Below are 25,793 nucleotides of genomic sequence, written 5' to 3'. Positions count from 1 at the left end.
CAAGGCCACAGGACAATCGCCAGGGGAGATCATCCACTAACACTGAGCATCCATGCCCACCCCACCCCACCGAGAGACTCTCAAGACAGAGCCACGTAGGCCCAGGACGTTAGCTTGTGAATTTTGGTGGGATACAATCCAACTCACAGCAAGTAATGAAAAAGGATTTAAACGTGCCTGCTATACGCTTCAGCTCTTATGAGGCCCTGGCAGGGCCCCGGGGAGGTGGGGTGCTGTCAGTGGTCCGGGCAGGGGGGCCTGTCAGCAGGCCACTAGGCAGGGAAGGCTGTTCTATACCAACTGATGCACAAGACTTTACAGCACAGAAAAGAACTTCACCAGTTAATCCTCAAAGTGAAAGGCAAAGTTAAGACAGAGGAACAGGATCAAGGGTAGTAGCACCCCAAACCATTAAAGGACCCTACAAATCTGGGAGAAGCAGATGAGTCAGAACCAATACAAACAGTAAACACAAGCAGTGTTGACCTGTTGACAGATGATGAACCAACGGAAGCAGAGCCTGGGCCGCACTGCAATTACTCAAGTGTCTCTATTTCTGGCCGCAGTGACTGGTCAGGAAGGAGCGCTCCACCAGCCTCCCTCAACCAGCAACAGCCCTGTCCTAGGCCCTGTCCTAGACCTAGAGGTGCGTCCCCCAGGGAAGACCGCCGAGAAGTGAGCTGAGGGCCAGTCCAGCTGCTGTCCAGCATGCTGCCCAACCAGCATCCAGACGGGGTTGCCCCTCAAGATGCTTCTCAGTTGCATACCTCAGAGAAGGGCGGTGCTGGGTTTGGAATCAGTGGCCCCTGGAAGAGCCCAGTCCTGGCACTCAGGTTGATGACACAGAGGCCTATTCTAGCACCTGCGGGCACCGTGGCCAGAGCCCAACCGGCTGAGCTCAGCCATGACCAGCACAGGGAGCGGGGAGAGGAGAGCCGGCGGCTCCCTCGAGGCTCACAGGCCGGGGCACCTGTGGGCGGAGCGGGGCCAGCGAGCCAGGCCGCCCCCGCCCCAGCTCCGCTCACAGGAGGCAGGCCCGCCCCCCCCCTCAGCTTAAGTGTGGAGGGTGGAGCCAGCCATAACTTACGCTCCCCGCCTATGCTTTATGGCTTTCTTAATTCGGCTCCTGCTACTATTAATGTAGTTAATGCTGAGATTATATCTATTTTCTGGCGTCAGGCAGAGATTTATTCCAGCCATTTTTCCGGTGGAGGCTCCCACGCTGTTAAATCAAGTGCCTTGCCAATTAAGTGCTGACTTGGGAAGTGGACGCAATCTCAACAGACATCCCACCGCAAATTACATGGGGGTGCCTCTTTGGGGAAGGGATGGACAGCCACGCGCCCTGCTGACTCGGGGAAAGCGGCAGTGCGGTGGGTCTGGGTCTGCCAGCACCGGCGGTGGTTTTGTGTGAACTGGAGGGCCAGCCTGCTGACCTACTTGCAGGCCGGCCGGCCCAGGTCCCAGGACCTGCCCTGCCACGCAGGGGTCTCTCAAGCTGCAATCTAGACTGCACACCAGGCCAGTAGTTCCAACAACACACCCCTCATCCCCCGCCCCCATGAGGAATGGGGGCACTCAGAGTGCTAAGACCTCCAGCAGCCTTAGCACGTGTGAGGTGGAAAGGAAAGGAGGGCGGAGGCCAGGCGGGAGCAGGGGGCGATCCGCCCACGGTGGGCTGCCGGTGGAAATGAGTCGTCACCCAGGCCCTGAGGGGGACAAGTTTGGAGGGAAGCTGGCCCTCTCTGTGGATGACCCCGGCTGTGGGTCCTACACGCCTTCCCCCCCAGCACGGCACTGGGCCTTGGGTGAGCCGCTGGAGCTGGGGCCACGGCCCTGAGCACACCGTGGCTGCCAGGGGAGTGTGTCCCCCACAGCGCCACGGCCCCCAGGTTCCAGCGCCAGCTACCCCGCCACCATCACGCCCCGAGAGACAGCGCATGTTTTAGGGTAAAAGCGATTGGGTTGATATATGGTAGGAGTTAGGTAGGATATTGATTATCTGAGTGGTACTTTACTACTACCTCTAAAACCAGGGTACAAATGGAATTTAAAACTGTATTGAATGGTGTAAGGCACACAGGTGGCGCTGAGTGACAAGGAGAACACTGTGTCTCACTGTCAGGGTTAGAGCAGATTCTAACTGCAGCCACATACAAGCTCCCTGAAAGACCCCCCACGCGGAGATCCTCCCTAGAGCTCCCTCAGCCGGAGGGCCCCCAGGTGGACAGCCCCCAGGTGGAGAGCCCCCCAGGTGGACAGCCCCCAGGTGGACAGCCCCCCAGGTGGAGAGCCCCCAGGTGGAGAGCCCCCCAGGTGGAGAGCCCCCCAGGTGGACAGCCCCCCAGGTGGAGGGACCCCAGGTGGAGAGCCCCCAAGGTGGAGAGCCCCCAGGTGGAGAGCCCCCAGGTGGACAGCCCCCCAGGTGGAGAACCCCCCAGGTGGAGAGCCCCCAGGTGGAGAGCCCCCCAGGTGGACAGCCCCCCAGGTGGACGGCCCCCCAGGTGGAGGGACCCCTAGGTGGAGAGCCCCCAGGTGGAGAGCCCCCCAGGTGGAAGGACCCCTAGGTGGAGAGCCCCCAGGTGGAGAGCTCCCAGGTGGAGAGCCCCCAGGTGGAGAACCTCCAGGTGGAGAGCCCCCCAGGTGGACAGCCCCCCAGGTGGAGAGCCCCCAGGTGGACAGCCCCCCAGGTGGAGGGACCCCAGGTGGAGAGCCCCCCAGGTGGACAGCCCCCCAGGTGGACAGCCCCCCAGGTGGAGGGACCCCAGGTGGAGAGCCCCCCAGGTGGACAGCCCCCCAGGTGGAGAGCCCCCAGGTGGAGGGACCCCCAGGTGGAGAGGCCCCCAGGTGGACAGCCCCCCAGGTGGAGAGCCCCCAGCCTGACAGCCTCCCCGGGAGGGCCACCCAGGCTGAGTCCCCCAGTCTGAGAGCCCCCCTCCCTGGTTAAGAGTCCCTGTCCAGGCTGAGATCTCTCGAGGTTGAGACCTCCATCAGGCAGAGATCCCCCCAGGTTTAGATCCCCACCAGGTAGAGAGCCCCAAGCCTGTGAGGGCCCCCAAGTCAAGAGCCCCCCAAGGCTGAGAGCCGCCAGTTTGAGAGCCCCTCCAGTCTGAGAGCCCCCCAGGATGAGAGCCTCCCAAGTGGAGGGACCCCCAGTCTGAGAGCCCCCAAAGATAAGACACTCTTCCAGGCTGAGAATAGTTTTCTGGAGTCCACAGAGATTCACTATCCTCACACAAGCTGATGTCACCTGTTTCCTGTGGGCCCACTTGTAGGCTATTACCAGCCAACAGAGGAGGCCACCTTGTAGCCTGTGGGGTTTTTGGGGGGAGTGTGGGGTGGGTGAGTCATGGGGCTTGGACCCTGGGCCTGGGCCTGTTCCTGAGCTCTTTAGCTCAAGGCTAGAGTTCTACCACTTTGTGCCATAGTTCCACTTTAGGTTGTCTGGTGGTTAACTGGAGATAAGAGTATCATGGACTTTCCTGTCTGGGCTGGCTTTGAACCGTGATCTTCAGATCTCAGAGTCCTGAGAAGCTAAGACTATAGGCATGAGCCACTGGCGCCTGGCTAGCCTGTGGTTTTGTTTGGCAGTGTCCTACCAGAGCCCAGAAGGCCCTGCACCTTGGGGCTCACCTACAACAGGAACAGGGATGGCGTCTGTAAGACAGACCCGGGAGGAGTCGTGCCCTGCCTGGTCCTTCAGACAATCCTCCCACAGGCCTACCTGAAGGCCATGGGACAGAAGGCGGCCTTCACATAAAGAAGTCACCTTCACATAAAACAAGGAGCGCAGGAGCAGGTGCTGGGCCAGCTCCTGGGAGGCTGGCCCTGATCTGGGCCCACCAGCATCGCCATGGACACAGGGAGTCCTCGCACTCCCAACGCCCTGGCCCTCGGCCACTGTCCCAGCCCAACAGGGCCATGCCGCGCAGCACGGATGAAGCGCGGGCCCAGTCAGGGTGGAAGGCAGGGGAGGCCGTGGGCAGCAGAGATCTGGCCAAAGGCGGTAGGCATGGGTGGACCCAGGCAGAGGAACAAGGCCGAGTGTGGGGTGCGTCCTGGGGCACCTCACTCAGGCCTGCCCTTGAGGAGCCGCCTGCGGCTGTGGACTACATGCTGGCAGCACCCCTTCAGGAGCACTTGCCCCACCTGGGCAGGAGGGACAGAGCTCGGGGCCCCAGGCAAGGACAGGGGTACGCCACGGAGAAAGAGGCAGAGCGGAGAAACAGGAAGACACAAAAGCGCACGGGGCGGGGGTAGATGGGGAGCCTGCACACAGGATGGAGACCGAGCCAGACGGCAGCCCAGGGTTTGCAGACATGAAGGGCCAGCCAGATGACAGAGCCCCGGGGAAGGCCCTCACTGGCCAGCTCAGGTACCTCCTGCTGACCCACCTACCTATCTACAACACTGGGGGACACAAAGACGGAGGGTGGTCCAGCGGGGTTCGGGAGCAGGTCCCCACCGAGATGAAGCACATGGGAGTCATCTGTGCTGCTCTGCTCTCCCTCCCCCTGGGCCTCTCCAGGGCCAAGCCGCCCATCCCATCTGTGCAGCCTCCGCCTGGTCCCTGGGCTGCCCCCTACCTGCCACCCCTCAGGTGGCAATGAGACTCAGAGCTCCCCAGCTTCATGCCAGTGGCTGCCAGAATCCGCTGAGGAAGGCCCAGCAGGGCGTAGAGGGAGTGACCCACGGGCAGTCAGGTGCAGCAGGGAGATGGCCTGGACTCACCCCTGCCGGGAAGCGCAAGGGCCCAGGAGCCTCCTGGGGGACGCTCAGTGCACAGCATGCTTGCCGGCTACAAGGCCAGCCTGGGGTTCCCCACGAGGGGCTGACCACGCGGGCTGCAATGAGCAAAAGAGCAGGTCTAGGCCCAGAAGCCCGCGCTGAGTTCCTAGCCCGAGGCCAGAAGAGGACAGTCTGTGGGCAGTGCCGCTTCCTGTCAGCATAGCAAAGGATGGAACAGTTGTGCTCACCTCAGCCGCGGGCACCAATGGGACCCTGGCACCAGGAGCTCCCTCCTCAGGGCCCGGGTCCCGGCCTGGCTCTGCCCCACCTGCCAACCAGGGCGGAGTCCTAACAGAGCCCCTCCCTTCCTCAAGGAAGCCCTGCTCCTCCCCATCACCCTCTAACAGGCCGCGGGAGGGCGGGGCAGCTTGCCCGGCCCCAGCAGGGGCAGTGCTGTGTCTCAAGAGGACGCAGGCTCAGCCCTGAGGCCCAGCACCACCCGGGGCCTGGGCTGCCTGCTCACACACACAGAAAGAAAGAAAGAAAGAAGACGCACTTTGAAACGACTTCCAAATTAAGAGTTGCATCCATACTGTCAAGCCCCTGCTAGCAGCTTCCGTGGCACCTTCCTTGCAAAAACGTATCTCAGCCCATTTATTAGAATGATGAAGGCAAAGGGATCTAAAAATTGCACTCCTTCCTTAATGAGCAGCCGAAGGGATCGGTAAGCATAATTTCAGAGGCCAGTAATATTTTATATAATCGCCGAGTGGTTTAAATTGAAAACCCCCAACTGAATCAATATTTACTGCATTGAAACGAAATGAATAGTAATAAGTCACTAAGCTCCCTGTCCTGTTTCATAAAATAAAAAATTATAAAAATGAGCACAGGCGCGGGGAGGCCATCACATTAACTTTTACAGCACTTGGGGAGCCGTAACCGCCTGTTCTCATAAAATAAAATTCTAAAAAACCTGCCTGAGGAGACCTGCTTCGGCACCACGCGGGGAGCCGTGGGGGCCGGGCAGGAACAAAGGAGGGGCTGGGAGGTCATTCCGGGCCCACAGGTGAACCCCGGGGCCACGGCCTGCACAGAGGACAGAGGGCACCAGCCCCGGGCCACCCCGCGCCTCCGGGCAGGCATCCTGCCTTGTTTTCTGCACTCCTAGAGCATCAATGGAGCCTGAGCCGGCAGGATGACGACCTAGACAAACACACCCAGCCCGGCACCGCTGACCAGGAAGGGACCGAGCTCCACCACATCATCTCAGCCGGGGCGCAAGCCTGGGCCCCGGCCGGGGACTGAAACCGCAGGGCACACTCGTGGCAGGACTGGAGGGCGGGGGCTTCGAGCACAGCGGCCCAGGGGGCCCAGGGGGCCCAGGGGAACGGTGTGCGCAGCGCAGGGGCTGAGGGTGAGGTGGGAGGGACCACAGATGTTCCTGCAAGTGACGGCGGGGGGGGGGGGGGGGGGGGGAGGGGCGAGGCTGTGCTCCTGTGCACACCTCCAGTCTTCACTGGAAAGGAAGCTCCTGTCCACGTGTGAGGCTGCCACAGCAGGGGAAGGGAAGAGCATGGGGCCTTGAAATGAAGTGCACTCCCACAGACAAAACCATCACTTAACATCATGTACAAAACACCTGAATGCACCTCCCTGGAGGCATTATGTGCTAAGTGTTCCTTGTCACTGGCCCCCAGAGTATACAGTGAGATGCTGTCACATGAGGAAAACTGTAGACATGAGAGTCAGCCAGACATGGCAGCTCATGCCTGTAGTCCTAGCTGCTCCCGAGGGCTGACACAGGAAGGGTCACCGTGCGAGGCCGGGCCAAGCAAAAAGTTCAAGAGACTCGCTGCAACAGAAAAGACGGGACAGCTGGGCACTGGGGGCTCACACCTGTAACCACAGCTACTCAGGAGGCTCCGATAGGAGAACCGCAGTTCAAAGCCAGCCCAGCACGAAAGCCCATGAGACTCGTCTCTCCAGTTAAGGCCAGAAGTGGCACTGTGGCTCAAGTGGTAGAGCACTAACCTTGAGCAAAATGAAGCTTGCCAACAGCACCCAGGCTCTGAGTTTAAGCCCCAGGACTGGCACATACTCACACACAAAAGCAAAATGGGATGGAGGCATGGCTCAAGTTGTAGAGTGCCTACCTAGCAAGCATAAAGCCCTTAATTTCAACCCCAGTACCCCTATACTCCCCCCAAAAGGACCATGACTTCAAGAAGGTGCAGTGTGGAACAAGTACGGGCTCGTCCCGGCAACAACAGGTGGATTACAGACCCCACAAGAATAGGAGTGTGGTAACAGGCCCAAGGCCTGCTACAGGAGGCTAGGAGAGCCACACACATGTGTTCCTGAAGAAGCAAAGGCATTCACAATGCAAAGTCAGAATGAGGCTGCTGCTGGCTGGACGGGCACAGGCCGAGGGGACACGAGCAGGAAGCCAGGTGACAAGAAGGCAGCTCCACAGAGGTCTTCACGGCACAGGTGTGGGCATCTGGCAAAACTCGGGTACTTCGACTTCTACATCTCACCACATGGAAATTTTACCTAAGGAATGAATGAACCACAGCCGGGCACTAGTGGCTCGTGCCTATAACCCTAGCTACTTAGGAGGCTGAGATCTGAGAACTATGGGTCCAAGCCTGCACCTGGGGCCGGGAATGTGGCCTGGTAGAGTGCTCGCCTAGCAGGCACGAAGCCCTGAGTTCCATTCCTCAGCACCACATACACAGAAAAGGCCAGAAGTGGAGCTATGGCTCTAGTGGCAAAGTGCTAGCCTTGAGTACAAAGAGGCTCAAGGACAGAGCCCAGGCCCTGAGTTCAAGCCCCAGGACTGGGGAGGGGGTGGGCTGAACTTACAGGTATGGCTCAAGTGGCTGAGCGGCAGTCTTAAGTGAAAAGGCCAAGCAAGAGCTTGAGGCCCTGGGTTTATTATTAAGCCTCTGTACTGGCAAAAACCAAGAACGAATCATGAACAAATATACAACTATGAAACTAATTTGTAGGCTCACTGTTCCCTGCGGTGTGAGTTGGATGCCCTGAGACGCCCACAGACGGAAGGCAACAGAACAAGGATTCGGAGGAGAGGAGCCATAGACGTGGACTGGGGCCGGGGTGGACGTGGAAGTTCAAGTGTGCGCATGTGCCCGCGTAAGCCGGTGCGCCGTTCTCCCTCTGACCCAAGGCACCGGAAGCAGTGTGCCTGGCTGGGCCAGAACCTCAGCACGCCTGAGGCTCGGCCCCACGGGGCTGTCCTGAGAGGCACTGCGTCAGTCAATGAGCCATGATTTTTTTTTAATGTAAAAAGTGGCTGATTCGAGGGCCAGGAAAGGAAAAGTCCAGGTGGGCAGAAGCACCACACCACACAGGAAGTGATGAAATGCCAGCCAGAAAGACAGGACCAACTCGGGACTGAAATGAATGACAGCAACCGACCATAGGCCACTCAGACAGAACCGGAACCCCGAGTCCAGAGCGTTATCAGTAAATCACACACAGCAAGGGGCGCTGCCGACGGGGGGAACCCACCGCTCGATCCAGGAGGACCTAGAAGACGGGGTGGGGTACATAGAAGACGGGGTGGCAGCTCGGTGGTGTACAGGATGCTGCCAGTCCTCACACGGCTCCCACCAATAGCTCGGAGTAAGGAGCACTGCAGACGTCAACCCGCAACTAACTCCCGCATCGCCGCGCAGCGCCTGCAAAGCCTTCCTGCCATGATGGTGGCTGTGAGCCTCCTGCCGAGGAGACGCCAGGCCACGGGACCTTCTGCACACACCTGGCCTTTGCTCTCTGACATGAGCATCACGCTTGAGCCTGCAGGGAGATGTGTGACACAGAGAGAGGCCCTCAGGACCGCTATGTGAAGGCGATGTAGCAAATGGGGAAACAAGTGTATAGAGGACATCTGGGAGGCTCCATGTGCTCCATGTAACTTTTCTGTAAATACAGAAATGTATCAAAATGAAAGAAATTGCTAGGCACTGGTGGCTCACTGCCTGTAATCCCAGCGACTCAGGGGCTGAGATCCAAGGATCACGGTTCAAAGCCCACCCAGGTAGAAAGTCTATGAGATGATTAACTCCAATTAACCAGCAAAATGAGGTAACGGGAGGCGTGGCTTAAGTGGTAAGTGCCAGCCTTGAGTAAAACAGCCAAGAGAGCACAGGCCGAGTTCAAGCGCTAGTATGGCCCACATATACATGCCTGTGTGCACACACACATGCACACTTACAGAGGAAATCGGATGCAAAGAACTAGTTAGGAAAGGGAGTTGGGTGAACCAGGAACCATACAACGGCTCCCACTGTTGCTGGTACCCCTGACACAGAGTGAGGAGATGGGCAGCCCGTGTCCATTCAGGCCCGAGCCAAGGAGCAGGTGACTCTGAGGCAGCACCACCCCAGCCCAGACCCTGCAGCTGCAGCCCTTCAGACTGAAGGCTCTATCTGCAGGCGTCAGGAAGACAGGGCACAGATGTGCCCTGGCCAACAGAGCCCTGGGCTGCCAGTAGCCAGGTCAAGCCTGGACACAAGCACTATGCCCACCAGCTGGCCACACGCGACCTGAGTCAGGGCAGCTGACTTGCCGTGTGCGGGCCTGTTCAGCCACCTCAGAGCCTCCCACGCGTCCTCCAAGGCCAGCCTCCACTGACTGGGTCTCTGCACCGGCACGTGCCTGGCCGCCTGCCTGAATCCCTGGGGCTTTCCACGGCGGGAGACCTGAGACAAGTCTGTGACCTCCACTCACTGGCAGAAGCCCTGAGAGCCCTCCCCAGGCCTTGCTGGGCCTCCCAGCCCAGGAACCGGGACCTGCTCAGGTCTAGTCTCTACTGGCCGGCTTCCCCAAAGGCAGGAGCCTGCGGTGAGGCTCCCAGTGAGGGCGGGGGAGCTGAGGGAGTGTACGACTACTGAGTACACACGAGGGAACAAGGGCGAGAGCTGGGTGAGTACACAGATGAGCACACACAGGAGCAAGGGAGGGACCGCCTGGGTTGTACGCCAGGCCCGCAGGGCCCGTCTAACCTGGGCACTTGGTGCAGGGAGGCATCCCGACCTGCGGCCAGCCGAGGACGCCCACCTGGGGACCCTACTGGCCCCCTGCCAGGTAACCCGGCCCCCCAGGACCATCCCTCTACGCTGGCTCCTCTGAAGCTGGGGTGCTGGCCATCCTGCCTCCTGTCCTGAGCCAGTCAGGAGCCTGGGGTACTGAGATCCCTTGCACTCAGATCTGCTGTGCTGCCCGTTCACGGAGGGGGCTGGCCTCAAGTCTCCAGTGCCAACAACAGGGTGGGGAAAGGGGGTAGGGAGGCTGGGGATACCCCCAGGCCATACGGAGAACCTCTAGACGCGTGGCAATGCTCTCAACCACTCACTGTTCCCAGTGACAGCCCTGGAGGACATGGCACCACCCTCCTGGGGCTGCAGGTCTGTGTGCTACTTGTCACATCAGGCCTAAGGACGTCTCAGGCTGCGGGGACCAGGTAGGAAACTGAGTTAAGAGACGCCCACGCAAGACTGGCAGGCAGAGACCACAAGGGAGATGGAGGAAGATGTGCCTGGTAGAGAAGGATCTGGAGAGAGCTCTGACCTCCTCAGGGGGAGTCCCTGGTCCCGCCCCTCCCAGCCAGGGCTACCTCGTTGGGAATGTCCCCAGTCATGGCTATCACCAGGCTGAGAACACTAAGGGACTCATGGAGCAGGCTCCTGGACACGGGGAAGCCAGGAGGGTAACTGGGTGTCCAGAGTTCTGAGACAGGGCCAGACAAGATTACGGGCAGGAACACTGTGGGGCATCAGCCCCCGGGCCGGGGGAGCAGCGGGCCCAGCTCAGCCTTGGGTGGAGGCCAGCTCTCACCACAGCCGTAACTAGGAGATGCTCACCCGCAGAGCCGGTGAGGTGACCCCGAAGGAAGCGAGAAGTGGGACTGGGGAGAGACCGGCAGGCAACAGCGTGGTGGCAGCCGCACACCTCTGCGGCAGGGCATCAGGTCCTGCCCGGCTCCACTCCTCAGGAAGCACGCGGGTCTGCCTCTGCTTCGCGAGAGCTTCCTGGGCCACACTCACGGCCTGACTTGTGCAGGCACGGGCTTCATACAGCAGAGACTAGCCAGCAGCCCCCCAGGGGCCTGAAAGCAGGCCACAGCAGTGACGCCCTCCACCCCGCCCCCAATTCCTGGGCGGTCACACAGGGAGCCCAGAAGTCATAGAGAGGCACCGCACGACCCACCACTGCGCTACCCACAAGTCCACGAAGAAAGCCCTGCCCTGCAGAGGAAGAACTCTGGGCAGGAGGAGCGGATCGCCCCACCCCCTCCTGTGACACAAACGAAGAATACTCCCCCCAGCCACAGCCCTGCAAATGCGCCCGCAGCAGGCGTCCTGCCCAACGCTGGTGCCCGTGCTCAGGGGAAAGCTGCAGGAAGGACACCCCAAGGGAGAGACCTCTGCGTAGTATCCAAGTGAAACGCTCCATACTCCACCATTCTTCAGCACGTCCCCGGCTCTACTGCTCTTCCCGCTACTCATGCTGAGCTCACCACTAGCTCCCTACCACCAAGCCTTGGGGGCCACACAGAGCCAGGTTAAGAGCCAGGCAGGACGCGGGCAGGGCTGCAGCCCTCTCCACGTGTCCTGAGCTCCATGCGGAGGGGAAGGGCCGCCCTGGGAACCCATCTGAGAGCCGGAGCGTCACAGCCCGGTGGCTCTGCAGAGCAGCTGCCGCAGCACTGGCGCCCGGGCAAGCTGCTGCTCCTCACTGCCGAGAGCTCAGCCCCACCCTGGTTCTCTCCTGACGGGCCAGGAGCAGGCCCACAGGTCCCGCCTTGCACACTAAGCCTTTCTCCTCTCAGCCGATGTTCTGCACCCTCCTCTAGGCCATAGAAAGGCCCCGCCGGTGTGACCCATGCTGCCCTCCCACCCATGAAGGCACTGACACCAGACCACCGCCCCTGCGTCCGGACAGAAATCAGGGCCTCAGTGCCCAGCAGTCGCTACCTATGGAAGCAGCTGCCTCCTTGGTGCACACACTTCCTGACTGCACCCCCTGCTGGAAGACCTACTGCCCAGGTTGCCGGGGTCCCCACAGACTCCTAGCCCAACATCCTCATCCCTGGAGCGTCTGGGACCACGTCCTGCGAGCCTACGGGAGAGTCCCGGGCTGGGCTGAGCTGACAGGGGCTGGGGTGGGCGCATAGTCAAGGATTTCTGGACTTTCCAGAGGTAACACAAGCCCTGGCATGGGCCACACAGAAGCAAAATAAGGAGAAGGGAACGCTGGCCTTCTGCAAAGAGTCACCTCAAACGCCCCGTGCGGCCAGACTCTCTGGGGACATCAGCAAGAGAATCTTGGCTGCCCTGCCATGGACTAGATGTCAGAGTCCTCAAAATCCCAACGCTGGTCTGGGGGCCAGCGGCTCACGCCTGTCATCCCAGCTACTCAGGAGCCTGAGATCCGAGGATCGCGGTTCCAAGCCAGCCTGGGCAGGAAAGTCCGTGAGACTCTTATCCCCCATAGAAACCCAGAAAACCCAAAGTGGCACTGAGGCTCACATGGCAGGGCACTAGCCTTGAGCTGAGGAGCTCAGGGTCAGGGCCCGGGCCCAGAGTTCCGCCCTACGACCAAAAAAAAAATAAAAAAAATCTCCATACTAAAGCCCCTAGCTCCAGCAAGATGTTACCAAGGTGGGCAGATAGGGCCCTCAGGAGGGGAGTAGAGCCCTCACAAGGAGACTCTGCAGAGTGTGGGGGGGGGGGGTTGTCTGTCTGTCTGTCTGTCTGTCTCTCTGCCAGTGAAGACTCGGTGAGGAGATGTTCCCCAGGAACCAGGAGCGGGCTTTCACCATACATCACATCATTTGCACCCTGATCTCAGACTGCTGGCTCAAGAGCCAAGAGGTGAGCACTTGCTGTTGAACCCCTCGCTTGCTGACACTTTGGGGGCAGCCCTGGCAGCGTGCTGGCTAAGCTAGTCCACGCCAGACAGCGGGCAGGAGGCAGAGCCGGGCGGCGGCTGGCAGGCACACCTGCTCATTAAGGAGATGCTCGCGGGGAGCGCCCGGACCGCCTCCCATCCCGGGCTGAATCCTCTTTAATGAGATGTCACTTTGCAGAAGTGTTTCGGAGCCTTTCAAAATCTTGGTCTAAACCTCGTCAAACTGCACAGAGATTACTTAAGATTTACCGCATGGGCACAAAATAAAATAAAATAAAAAGGCAGCCCAGCAAGCAGCAGCTCTGTGACAGGACCATTTGTAGTGGGGATGGAAAAGCCTCCAGATTCATCTGCTTAAGCACAGCGGCTTCTGTTTATTTCGCACTTTCATGTCAAATGAATTTGGAGAGAGAAAAAAAAGTGACAGGCAGTTTAGGGATATAAGTCACATTTCAGCTTCAGTTCAGATTAATGAACTTGCGGGAAGCCAGAGGGGTGCAGGCAAATCCACAAATCTTAGAACAAAAACAAAACAAAACAAAAAAACTCCTGCTGGAGAGCAGCTCGGTCCCAGGCTCCCCAGGGAGCGCCCTCTGACCCTCTGAACCCCTGGGCCTGGCCCTCCCGGGGAAGAGGCCCCCCACCCATGCAGCAGTGTGTGCAGTCCCGGGGGATGGGCAGGGCGGCTTGCAGAAGGGAGGAAGAGCTCCTGGGGGCCGCAGACTCCTTTCCCTGGCACAAGATAGGTGCCACAGAGCAGCTCGATCCATGCCAGCGCTTCCCAAGGCCGCCTGCACCCACAGAGACTAAGACCGAGGGGACGCCGGGGACATCACCCCCGAGGGCACTGGCACTGTCCTGTCCCAGAAGGGGCTCGAGTCCCTCCGTCCCTGGCCAAGGTGACTTCAGCTGCTAGCCCCCAAAGACCCCTCTGTGCAGTGGCACCTTGGACAGAGACAAGCAGTGACCGGATAGGAGAACCCAAGGCCAACAGGGGCTGCCAGCTGACTCCTGGCACCCTCCACATCCAGCCTGCAGATTACTTGTGGCAGGAGGGAAATGCCTGTCCCCTCCCGTGTGGCCCCACGATGGCCATCGGCTTCCCACCGGGGAAGAGAAGTGCGCCCAACGCAGTGCCTGGGAGCTGCCTGCGGGCACACGAGACGGTGTCAGAAGCTTCCCAGGAGCACAAGCCACCCTGTGTTCTCTCCCAAGAACGGAAGCACGGTGCCAGGGGCCTCCCACCTCCCTCAGAGGGCCCCCGAGGCTCCAGACCGCTGCCCGGGAGCCAGGCGGCCCCTCGGGCCCCTCTCTGGGTTGCAAAGGCTCTGCCACGCACGAGAGGACTGACACACAGGGAAAGGGGGAGGGCAGACGAGTGACTTCCTTCAACGGCACGAGAGGAGCTGGGGGAGGGGGGCCACCATTCCTTGCCCCTCAGTACACGGGCCCTGGCCTACGTCTCCAAGCAGACTCAGCCTGGTGGCCCTCCCCAAGGACAGGGATGTGACAGTGCCAAGCAGGTATCAGGTGGGCCTGACTGATGGCAGGATATGGCCAGCAGACTCCACTCCAGGCAGCACTCCGGGGTCTTTGAGGCTCCACCTGAACCCCAAAACGTCCTACTACTTGTCTGCCTATGGTCTCTACACACACCACCTTCTGTACTCTCTCTCTCTCTCTCTCTCTCTCTGCCATCTCAGAATGAACAGATTCCAGTGCAAGGACAGGTCAGGAAACGGAGGCTCCAAGTAAGAAGAGGCGTGCTCGGGGTCCCTCAGCCTTCTAAGGCTTCCACACGACCGCGGGCCCAGCGTCTCCCGCAGGCCTGCCAACTTCGTGCTGTAACCAAGGCAGCAGGGAGGCAGGTAGACGGACGCCAGCTTGGCCACCGGCTCCAGAGGCGGGCTCTTTCTGCTGCCTCAACAAGGCAGGCCCAGGCGCATGCAGCTGACGGCAGGCTGGGCAGCTGGCTGGCAGCCACTCTGCTGAGCAGGCAGCCAAACCGAGGCACAGGTGACCTTGGGCCTCCGACAACCCCTCTTCCCAAGGCCTCTCCCTCCACCACCCATTCCCACCGCAGGGCCCGAGGTCATGGCCCTAAGGGGCGCAGGTACCCAGCAAGGATTTGGCCAGGACCAGGCTGAGGTGGTAAGGGAAGAGTAGAAGGGCCATTCCCACATACCCTCAAGTGACCGCGTCCATCCTGCGTAGGCTCTGTGGCTGAATTAGGGTGCCTCCAGCTAGAGGTCTCGAGCCACCTAAAGGCAAGGTCTTCCCTACCGCCTGCCCACCCACGCAGGACACAGCTCTAAAGAGCAAGTCAGCTGACCTGGCCACTCGGCCTCGTGGATACCACGGGAGGCCGCATGACAGGGCACTGGCAGTGCACAGTGGCCTTGGCCTCCCCAATCTTACCATGGCCCGCCAAGCCATTTGGGGGCCCTCCTGGGGGCCCAGCGAGGCTCAAACCTGGGGCCTCTTCAGTTCTCAGAGGCCAGAGGGCAAGGCCAGGTTGAGTCCCCTAACCATGCCCCTGGGAGAGGAGGGCCTCGGGCGAATGCGGAATGTAGGAGGCAGCGGCTCTCCGAGCTGAGAATCAATAAATCTGAACCTCATTCACAATGATCTGGGGCTCTTATTAAGTAAATTAATTTAAGTTAATTTAGCTCGATCATGGCTCCCGATCACAGTGATTTAGTAAGGGGGAAATTGCATTAGGAAAGGCCATGCTCACCAGATAGAGGAACGGAAGAAAATTAGATCCACTTAGCAATGTGAATTAATATGGAAATAGCAGGTGTAAATTTAACCTTATCGAGAGAGTAAAAATTATCTTCATAAATTTGTAGAAATAGCCCCCAAGATGCTTATAAATCTATTTAAAACAAAAATATTACAAAAAGTGCAGTAAAATTAATTTAAAATATACTTCCAGCTATTCCCTCCAGAAAGTCAGCAGCAGCCGTCAGGGAGAGGCTGAGAGCTGAGGCAGGCTGAGCCCCGCGTGTCCCCGCGGCCCGGCGCCCACGGCTTGATGTCAAGGCTGGGCGGGGAAAATGGCCAGGCAGGGCCTGCTGGCAGGACCCCGGGCCTTCCGCTCCGCCCTCGAGCTGCAGGGAGCCCTCAGCTCCCCGGGGCCGGGCTCTGCCACCACCCTTCCCCGTGCCCGGAGGGGGGCACCTCTACCTCAGCAAGGGAAGGAACCGTTCCTTGGACCCCGTGTTGGGCCGCCTCGATCAGGGAGGGGTAGAGCCTGTCAGAGGCCCCGGAAGGCAGGTGCAAGCGGCTCGGATACCTGTCCCTACCCCACTGCGCTAGGATACGGCAGGTCAGGGCAAGACCGCCCAAGGTGGCCTGGGCGGGGCAGAAGCCCACATCACCACACCTGGCAACACACCAGCAGCCTCCAGACCAGGCTTCTCGCCAGCAGTCTCTCTCTGAGAGCAAGATGGCTCATCGTGGCACTCCAGTGGTCTTGGTGGTGGCTGTTTCTGCAGTGCACGAAGCCCTAGGAGCTACGGGCTCGCAACAGCACTGGAGCGTGCGTGTCCACGTGTGCTTTGTGTGCACATGGTACAGGTAGACTGTCCATATAGCTCATCTGCAAACTGCTCAGCCTTCGTGCTGTACGTCACACAGCTCCCGGAAGCAAGCTTGGTTCCCACACCCTTAGGCCCCAGCCTACAGCCTTGATACCCAAGCCAGCCCCATGTTCAGGCCTGAGAAGCCCAGATGAGGTCTCCTACCTGGACAGTGAGGTCCGCCGGGCCCGCCAAGAGGGCAGAGTCAGGGGGAAGGGCGGGATGCTGAGAGGAGAAGCTGAGGTCTTCTTGACAATTCTGTAGCGTGTCTTGATCACCTTGCTGGTGGGCGGAGTCCGCAGGTGCATGCTGGATGCTGCAGAGAAAACCCAAGGCACAGGTGTGGGTCAGTGAGGGCCTCACTGACACCTCCTCTGCAGCCCTACCCCACAGGGCACATATGTGCCTGCCCCCCAGAGGCCTTGGGAGCTGGCCTCCCGGCAGGAGCAACCACAGCCTCAGAGCTGTCCTGTCAACAGGGAGGCTGGGGTGCTGCGTGTCTGCCCTGCACAGCACGAAGCCAGCGGGTCAGGCCCTGGCCAACGGGGAGGCACTGCAGGCAAGAGTCCACTCCAGGAAGCCCCCAGACCCCGATCGCAGGTGGCTCGGAGGCTGGGGGGGGGCCGAGCTCCTGTGCTGGTCCCGTGCCTCCACGCAGGCGGGCACCGGAGAGCGTTCTCTTGTGCCCAGACAGATTTATGTACTTAATCACTGTTTTCATAACATTCTGCAGGGTGATATCCACACGGCTTTTTCTTGCTGAATGTTTCTTGCAATTAGCAGGGATCTGTTTTGCCCGAGTTCCCTTCCACTTGATAGCCGGCAATTTCTCCATAGCTTCAAGGACCGAGCCTAATTGCCCGGCCTTCATAATGTACAGCTCTAACTGCCCAGATAATTAAAGCTAACACGGCAGCCACTCATGGCTGCTCCCCTCTGGCCCTGGGCACGGGGCCCCAGGCAGAATCTCCGCCCAGCCTTCCCAGGTGGCCTGGCTTCCCCCTGACCCGGGAAACCTTCCCCCGCCCGCAGACCCCAGCTCCCCACACAGGGCCCTCACAGGGATGAAGGTTGGGGCCTGGAGCAGACCTCCCCAGCCTGGCCCTGGCCACAGGGCCAGGAGGGCTGCTCCCCACACCGAAGGTCATCCAAGGCCCTCCTCTGGGTGTCCTCTCATGCCTGTCTGAGCCACAGCCTCTCCAGGGGTGCAGAGGTGACGCCCTCAAAGGGCCCCCAGAGCCCACCACAGGGAGTGTGGGCCCCCCCACCTGCAGCCCCTGAGTGGCGGGAATGAGGCCCCCTCTTATCCTGGGCTCTGGAAACGCGTGCCACCCGTGGATGAGGGCCCTACAACAGACAGCACACCCCGCGGCAGGCCCTCCGGCCTCCCCCTGCCTCAGCCCTTCCCGCTACGGGGCGCGCTCCTTCCACCTCTGCCTTCCGCCTCACTGGGGCCACAGACACACACCACCGTGCGTGGCTTGTCCCGAGAGCTTTCTGCCTGGGCTGGCCTCCCACAGTGGCCCTCCTGAGCAGCTGTCATAACCCCGCCAGTCTCTCCGCCTCTCACCACTCTCTGCAGCTGGGAGAGCCAGAGGGAAAGCAAGAGCTCAGGAACCAAAGCGGGGATCTTCAGCTCTGAGCACCTCCCCTATCCCTCTCCAAGCTTGGGACACAGGGGAAGCTGGTATATAGAGTGGGCATCAGCGAGTATTCCCTGAATTGGATTTTCCAGGTCTTACAAACAAGAAAAGACCAACAAAAGTCAACAGTACCTTATTCCAACTAAGAGCTCCAGAATGTAAGATTTGGTAAGTTATCAACCACCTCAGATTCAATAACTTACCAACAATCTAAGGCTGCACCGAGTTGTCAATAACCTCAGATCCCCTAAGTGAACAGCCCCGAGATGACCTCGTCACCTGGAAGCCGCACCCCAGGTTCCTGCGTCAGCCCGTCCTCCCCGGCCCTGTGGAGAGCAGGAGGGGCCCCACCCTCGCAGGCTGGGAGGCGGGCCGCAGCTGGGCGCGACACGAGTGGGGACTGGGCCCTGCCGTCTGGCGCAGAGCCCCACCCCGGCTGCTGTCTTTACTCCTGTTTCCAGGGGCAAAGCGTCCCTTCAGGTAAAGTCACCTTCACCGGAGCTGGGAGTGGATGCTCTTCCGCATTTCTTCCCCTCCTGGAACTGCAGATGTCACCTTCTCCAAGAAACCCCCATCCCCCCCACAGGACTGGACTCTCAGTTCCCGAAAGCTCCTCCCTGGCAGGTCACCCGGCAAGCTGTACCTGGGTGGCTGCCCTCCCTCCTGCCTGCTGAGGAGCTGCGTGTGGACATGTTCCCGAGCCTTCCACCAGGTCCGCTTCACTGCGCTTCCTCTCAGAAGGCACAAAGTAACAAATCAGACTGTGCCTTCTGCACCCTTCACCTCTCTTGGCCTCCAGGAGCAGGCCTCTCGTCAGAGAGGGAGGCTGCAAGGGAGTACAGGGAGGAGGGCTCAACCCATGGCACCCCACGGCGGGGCTGTACCCTCAGCCTGGCCCAGTCCCTCTTTCTCAGGAAGGAGGCTCAGATGCACCCCTGACAATGGTCCTGAGGGCACAGGACACGCTAGGACAAATGAAACAGGACCCAGTGGCTGGCGGCAGCAAGGGGCCCTGGGAATACGTGTGGCTACAGGGACCCAGAAAGTCAGGTTTGAGAGACGCTGGGGTCCCACTCACCGGCACAAACGGGGGGGCTGCAGGCCAGCCAAGCTCAGTCAGGAATAGTCTGGCCTCCTCAGAACTCAGGCGGGGGGCAGCCCGCCCCTCCTTGCTGGCTGAGGAGTTTTGTGTAGATAATCATGTTATTTAGATAGGATGTTGGTTTAATTCCCTTCATTACAGACTCCCAGGGTTGTAATTTTTTTTCTCCGCATGATGTATCCCCCGTGGCACGCTTCACTCAAATCAAGCCCCTTGCGCTTTTATTGCCCACGCCGCCCGCGCTGCGTTATCAGGCCCACACACGCAGCCCTCTCCGCCCGCCGTCCAGAGGTCACTTCTAATGACTAATCGATCTCATTAGCTTTCCTAATTAAAAACTTTACTACTGCAATGGAAGACAAACTACAAAAAAACTGCTGGCATCATATCTGAATGGGATATGAGCCCCATCTATCAGTAGGGCCCCAGCTCCTGCTGGAGGCACGGTGCCTTCCACGTGAGGCCTTGGGCTCTGGCCTCTCCCCCACCCCTAAGCAGGCCGAGAGCTGGCCATGGGCAACCCAGGGGCACCCCAAAAATGTGACTACACTACTCCAAACATCACCCCAAGGTGTGCTTTCAAGAGGTAGGCCAGCACCAGCCACGGGCCCAAGAAGAGCTAGGTGGCAGGCTGGGCAGCCTGGGAGTCAGTCCCTAGCCCTCCCCCCCCCCCCCCCCCGACCTGGGCGGGCAGGGCCCCTCCCGGGCAGGCAGGCCTCACCACAGATGGCCAGCTGCATACTGAGGTCATGCTCCCGCTCAGTTTTAGTACAGGCGGGAGTTGAGAGGCAGTTCAGATTTTTATGGAACTTCAAAGAGAAATAACTATGAAGAAAATGAGTTGCTAATTTCACAAGCGGCTAGCGAATACCATGAAACCCCAACTACTACTAGTGTGAAGGAACTGCCTGAGGCTGCTCTGGGGGTGAGGGAGGGCAAGTCCTCCCCTCTCACAGGCCAGCCTGGGAGCCCCTCGGGAGCTGACAGGGCACGCGGCAGCAGGGGACGGAGACCTAAGCTTCCCACCGTGCCCCAGGAAGACGCCCAGGGGGCCCCAGAGCAAAGCAGGCGGGGACCGGAGGTGTGGCTCAACGACAGAGTACTCACCCGACCACGGAGATCCTGAGTCCAAACCCCAGTGCTAACAACAACAGAACTGACCAGGCGCTGGTGGCTCACACCTGTAACCTACCTACTCACAAGGCTGAGATCGGAAGAGCTCGGTTCAAAGCCAGCCCAGGCAGGAATGTCCGTGAGACTATTATCTCCAATTAATCACCAAAAAGCCACAAGTAGAGCTGTGGCTCAAGTGGCAGAGAGCCAGTCTGAAGTGAAAAAACTCAGGAACAGTGCCCAGACCTGAGTTTAAGCCCCAGGACATGTACGTACACACACACATACACACATACACACACACACTCTCACACACACTCATTCTCTCTCTCTCTCTCTCTCTCTCTCTCTCACACACACACACACACACACACACCACGGCTGGGGGGGGGGACATGCCTGTCATCCCAAAGAGGTGGGGCAGCAGGCCTCTGTATGGCTGCTAGAACAAAGACAGGAGGAGCTGCCCACTGTCCTGCTTGCTCTAGCCCAAGAAAATGCCCAATGCTAGAAGCCCTTCATGGCAGGTGCAGTGAAGGCCAGAGACTGGTACCTGAGCACACAACGTGCCAGGTCAGCCAACAACGCAGCCATGCCAGTGGGACAGGAGAGGTCGGGCCCATGACCTGTCTGATCGGGTCCCAGGAACCATGCCAGGGACACGAAAGGAAAGTCCCTGGGGAGCAGGCTGGGCAGGGCCAGGCGTACCGGGAGGCCACCTGCAGGGGGAGTGGGGCAAAGGCAGGGGGCAATTTGGTGCTGACTCCTTGGAGCCCCTGCAGGCCGAGAGCGAGGGACTGGGCTGCAGAGACGGCATTCTGCCCAACCAGGCTCTCCTTCCCTGGTTTGGCATAATTCAACTTTCCTCATATATTGCCTAATCTGCTCTTTATCAACAGCTGCCCTGACACTTCTTCAATATCTCCAAACTGTCCATACCCTTCACTGGCTGAAGACAGCTCTAAAACGCTGCTGCGGCTCAGCCCTTTCAGAGCCACATTGATTTCTGCTCTCCTACTCCATAAACCATGCTCACTTCCCGGTCAGCTCGGGTCCCAGCTGGCCCATCTGCTGTCAACCGCGCCCACTCCGTGGCCTCCGGGGCCCCCACCTGATGAGGCCCCCGGGACCCCCTCCACCTCAGGACCTGGCACGGGGCGTCCCCACCCAGCTCACAGCGCCGCCCCGCAAGGGCAGCCTTCCTGTGACAGTGGCCCGAAGGCCTTTTGTCCGCTGGCACTACTGTTTCTGAGCACAGGCCAGCTCTGTCCCAGCTGGCCCGGGAGAGGCACCTTGAGCCTGAAGCAGAGGGTGAGCAACAGGTGCCAGCCTGGCCCTCCACTGGCACAGAAGGGCGGTGGAGGGCTGCCTGACCTTGGAGACAGGAGGCACGGAGAGTGGAGGAAGGTAGCGACCCTGGGGGAGGCCAGGACCTCTGTCTCAGGCACTGTCCCTACTAGCCCACAGGCGCAGGTGGCTCTGCCTGTCCCCACAGCCCCAGAAGAGTCCCAAAGCAGAGGCATTCTCCCAAGATTGTAAGTAACTGCCTAACACTGGGGGCTGGGGGCTCAAACCTGTAATCCTAGATCTCAGGAAGCTGAGACTTGAGGTTCTTGGTTCAAAGCCAGCCCAGACAGGTAAATCCATGAGACTCTTATCTCCAATTAACAATCAAAAAGTCAAAGTGGAGCCGTGGCTCAAGAGCTCTGGCCTTGAGTGAAAAAGCCAAACAAGAGCACAAGGCCCCGAGCACAAGCCTTGGGACCAGCAAAAAATGAAAGCAAGTAACTGCCCCATTAGTCCTGGTCGTAACAAGCAGCATCAGGTGGCGCCTGTGCACACGGCAGGCAGGGCCAGAGCGTCCCTCCAGAGCAACTCTGCGCCTGGCTTGGCAAGAACAGGAGGGCCCAGGGCTCCAGGGAACAGTGAAGGGCCCAGGCCTCAAGAAGCAGGGACAGCCTTTGGCAGCGTGGAGAGGGCAGCAGAGCACGCTAGGCCAACAGCCCTGCGCCACCTCGTCGGCGCAGGGCCTGCCCTCCGTGCACCCAGCACGACCCTGCCTGGACATCTGGCTCCCCGACTCCTCCCGCGGGACACGGCCCAGGCGCTCCTGAGGGGAGAGGAGCGTGCCGAAGGGCATGGGGTCAGACAGTAGCTGCTGGGCGGGGAGCCTTGGCCCCGCTGGGCCCGGGATGGACGAGCTAGGAGTCTTGCTGAGGGTAGACCCTCAGCAGCCCAGAGACAACACAGAGAACGCTCCCACTCCACCCGCTCCCACGTCCCCGAAGCCCTGGCTCCTGCCGTTTAGTGGGTGCTGTGGGAGATGCAGGCCCTCCTGAGCCCCACTCGGCTGCGCCTCCAGGCGGGCTGCACGCTGCACGCAGCGCGGGCACAGGAGGCCTCCCGGGACCCGCCGCTGCAGTCGGTGCGGCCCGTCAGGCCAGCGCGGGCCCGGCCGCGACCGCGCGGCCTCCTCCCCAGCAATGCTGAGTTGCACTTTTGAGAAAATGGCCACAACATTCTACACAGGACATGCAGCATACGTTTCTAAAAGGCCTCTGCCCACATTTAAGGCCGTGACATAGTTCTGGGCTGTTTGCAAAGCCTGCAGGCCTGGTGGGAGCACGGGGCCCACTGCTGCCACAGGAGCGGAGGCAGCGTCAGCACAATTTTGTCTCGCAAAGGGCAGCGTGGGCCAAATGCTGCTCCCGGGATGAGAGACTGTCCAGCAAGAGCAGCAACACGGTCCAACAAGGCCTAGAGTGAGGGCCGGGGGCACCACCTTGTAGAATGCACAACACCCGTGAGAGTGCACAGGCCGACCAGGGGCTCCGCCTTGCTACGGACGCCAGCCCAGGACCAACCCCACACGGAGGGTCCCCCCACTGGGGCTGCAGCAAGGGCCATCTGATACACACTATCGGCAGGCCAAACAAGGGGGGCTCTGGTATTCACGTGTCAGGACGGAGGGCCACGGGCGACCAACCTCCCTAGGCGACACCTACACTATCTGACCTCAGGCGGCCGCCGCAGGGCCATTCCAGGGCCAGGCCTGTTTCTCCCCAGTGCCTGCCATACCCCCAATGGAGCACTGTCACAGCCTGGAGCCCTATGACCTGCCCCAGGCCTGCCCGGACTCCGCCCTTAATGTCGGATAGTGGCTGTGCCACACAGCAGGTGCGCCTGTGCACACAGGGGCTCAGCTTTCCAGGCACTCTGACTGGCATCTCCCATACACACGCAGGAGCGGGGAGCACTGAGCCACGCAAAGCAGGCGAAATCACCGGGCACATGGCAGGACCGATCCACACTCCTCCCGTGTGCTTCTCATCTGCTGCCCAGTCATGTGCCTGTATTGATCATTTCGTATGGCCTCCACGTGATGTCCTAAATAACCAAGTGGCCCTCTACATAAACAAGGTTCCCCACTCCGGCAAGGGACAGGGCCATCCCGCCCCGAGCTCTTGCTCCCACAGCTGCCTTGGTGCTATGGCAGGCCGGGCTCCCTGCTAGGGAGGGCTGGGGCACCATGCTCTGGGCAAGCTCCCGCGCCCAGCAGCTGGACGGGCCTGCGCGGCGCCTGACCTGAGCGCGGCAACCTCGCTCCTGACGCCGGGTGACGTGGAGGTCCGCCGCGCCGCTCTGAGGCCGCGCGCCTCACACGTGCTCCTTCCCGTCTCACTGCCCCAACGTGTCTTCCTGGCAACCCTCTCCCTGTCCCTCTGGGCACCTCCACCCCCTCTCATCTGCATGGCCCGCCTGTAGCCAGGCTTCCCAGGGCAGCAGGCGTCCATCGCTACCGGGCACTGAGGCAGGCCCCAGGCCCTTGACGCGCCATCCAGAAGCACCCCCGCTCCTGAGCCCTCTCTCCACCGTTCCCCACTTTCAGTTCCTGCCACCGCACACTCGGGCCACCCCCGTCACTCCCTCCCCGAGCCCCAAGCCGGCCGTGGCACGGCTGCTCCACCGGACCCCGCCCAGAAGCTCCTCTGCCTTCTGCTCCCTGACACACGACCGGGAGGTTCCAGCTGCTCTTCTCTCCCAGACATGGAGACTGAAGAGTGGAGTGTGCCCTGCCTCTAGCTCTCCATCACGGAAGGCGGGCAGGCGGCGGGCAGGTGGCAGCAAGGGCCCTGAGGCCCAGCAGAGGGAAGTGATCAGTGCTCTGAGCATCGCCCCCCAGGCCGCTCGTGCGTGACACCTGTCCCCCTGCCGGTGGCCCTGGCACGCTGTGGGGACACACCGCTGCAGCTCTGAAGGGAAACAGAACCAAAGCAGGAATGACAAGAGGCCTGGACAGGCCAGATGCCCCGGGAACCTGACAGGGGAGCCCAGGCCTCTCACCCGGAAGCGAAGGAGCCACAGCCTCTGCCCTCACACAGAACTCCCGGCGCAGCCACAGAGCGAGGGAAGGGCGTGCCAGCCTCTGGGGCGCCGGCACAGGAGAGCGGTCTGCCCACCCCACCGGCACACGGGCTCCACCTGGACCACGCAGGCCACGGGCCACGGCAGGAGCCTCTCAAGGATATCCAGGGCGTGATTTCCACTGTCACCAGCCTGAGGACATTTGTGAAGGCCCTTGATTCGCTACTCGTGACAACTGCCGGAAATATGCCTGCCCAGCGGACCAGCCTATCTCCAGCTGTGCCGCAGAGGGCTACCTGTGTGGGCTGACGGTGACTTGTGCCCGCACACTAGTGCAATGCCTACCTGAGCCAGGCACAGGGAACGCCTGTGCTCAGGTTCCTGTGCCTGGCTGGTGTGGGCCTGGGAACTGGTTGACACGGTTTAGCCCACTTGCTCTCGTCTGTGAGGACAGAGCCACGTTGTCACAACCGCCCCCCCCCCCCCCCCCGCTACCTGTCCGGGTTTTGAGAAGGGACATTCACATGTTTCCAGAGCCCGTCTATTTCTCTAAATGAGACAGGATGGCGGCTAGGGCGGGCGTGGGGAGAGCACCCGCCCCTTGCTGGCGCGGTGGGAGCTGCCAGGGACCACGCTCTAACAAGCGTCAGATGTGGGATGACTGGAATCACAAGGTATGAATTTTTATGAGTCTAATAAATCACTCCACTTTCCCCGTGCTTGATGGTTCCCAGCACTTCAAACATACAAGAACAAGGCCCACCGCAAGCAGGGAGCCCGGCCGTGGCGGTGGGGCCGCCCGTGGATGAGAGAGTGGACACGAGCGTTCACACACACATCCTCCCCCTCGCGGCAGACGGTGGAGTGCCAGAGCCAGGCCAGGAGCCGCTCGGCGCCCCCGGGGGATGCGGGGAGCCCCCGGGCCACGCCCCCGCGCCCCTGGGCTGGCGGCCAGCCCCTGGCCGGCCTCCCTCGCGGCACCGCAGGGATCCATCCTTGACAAACATTTACGGATTATCAAATCACCACGGCGGCCCCAGACAGGCCCATAAGTCACCCTAAGCGGCCGCGCGCGCGGCACGGCGAGGAGTTTGGGTAGCTCGGTGATGACAAATCACCGCTGTCAGCCGTCCTGTCCCCCATGCAGGACCCGTGTTCTCTGTTGTTCCACACTACCTGATGTTTAATGACAACACTGTCAGACCAAGACTCAGCGCCGCTGGAGCTGCCGCCAAGGCGGCCTCAGACTGTCAGAGCCCTATTAGAGGGAAGATTGAGACCCTACTCTTCCCAAAGTCACTCAAGCAACACAAGCCC

General features: G+C 60.4%; 1 protein-coding gene across 1 annotated transcript in view; it reads right to left on the bottom strand.

Annotated features, from left to right (window-relative positions):
* Zc3h3 (zinc finger CCCH-type containing 3) overlaps positions 1-25,793 on the bottom strand; it is a 79,820-nt gene that overhangs the window by 30,329 nt on the left and 23,698 nt on the right. Inside the window, 1 exon segment of the mRNA XM_048358759.1 lies at positions 16,419-16,569. Within this exon segment, the coding sequence (XP_048214716.1) occupies positions 16,419-16,569 (151 nt within the window).

Source organism: Perognathus longimembris, chromosome 12 (assembly GCF_023159225.1).
Source record: "Perognathus longimembris pacificus isolate PPM17 chromosome 12, ASM2315922v1, whole genome shotgun sequence".
Taxonomy (NCBI): Eukaryota; Metazoa; Chordata; class Mammalia; order Rodentia; family Heteromyidae; genus Perognathus; species Perognathus longimembris.
Note: the sequence above shows the minus strand (reverse complement) of the source record. Positions and strands in the feature narration are given on the sequence as shown.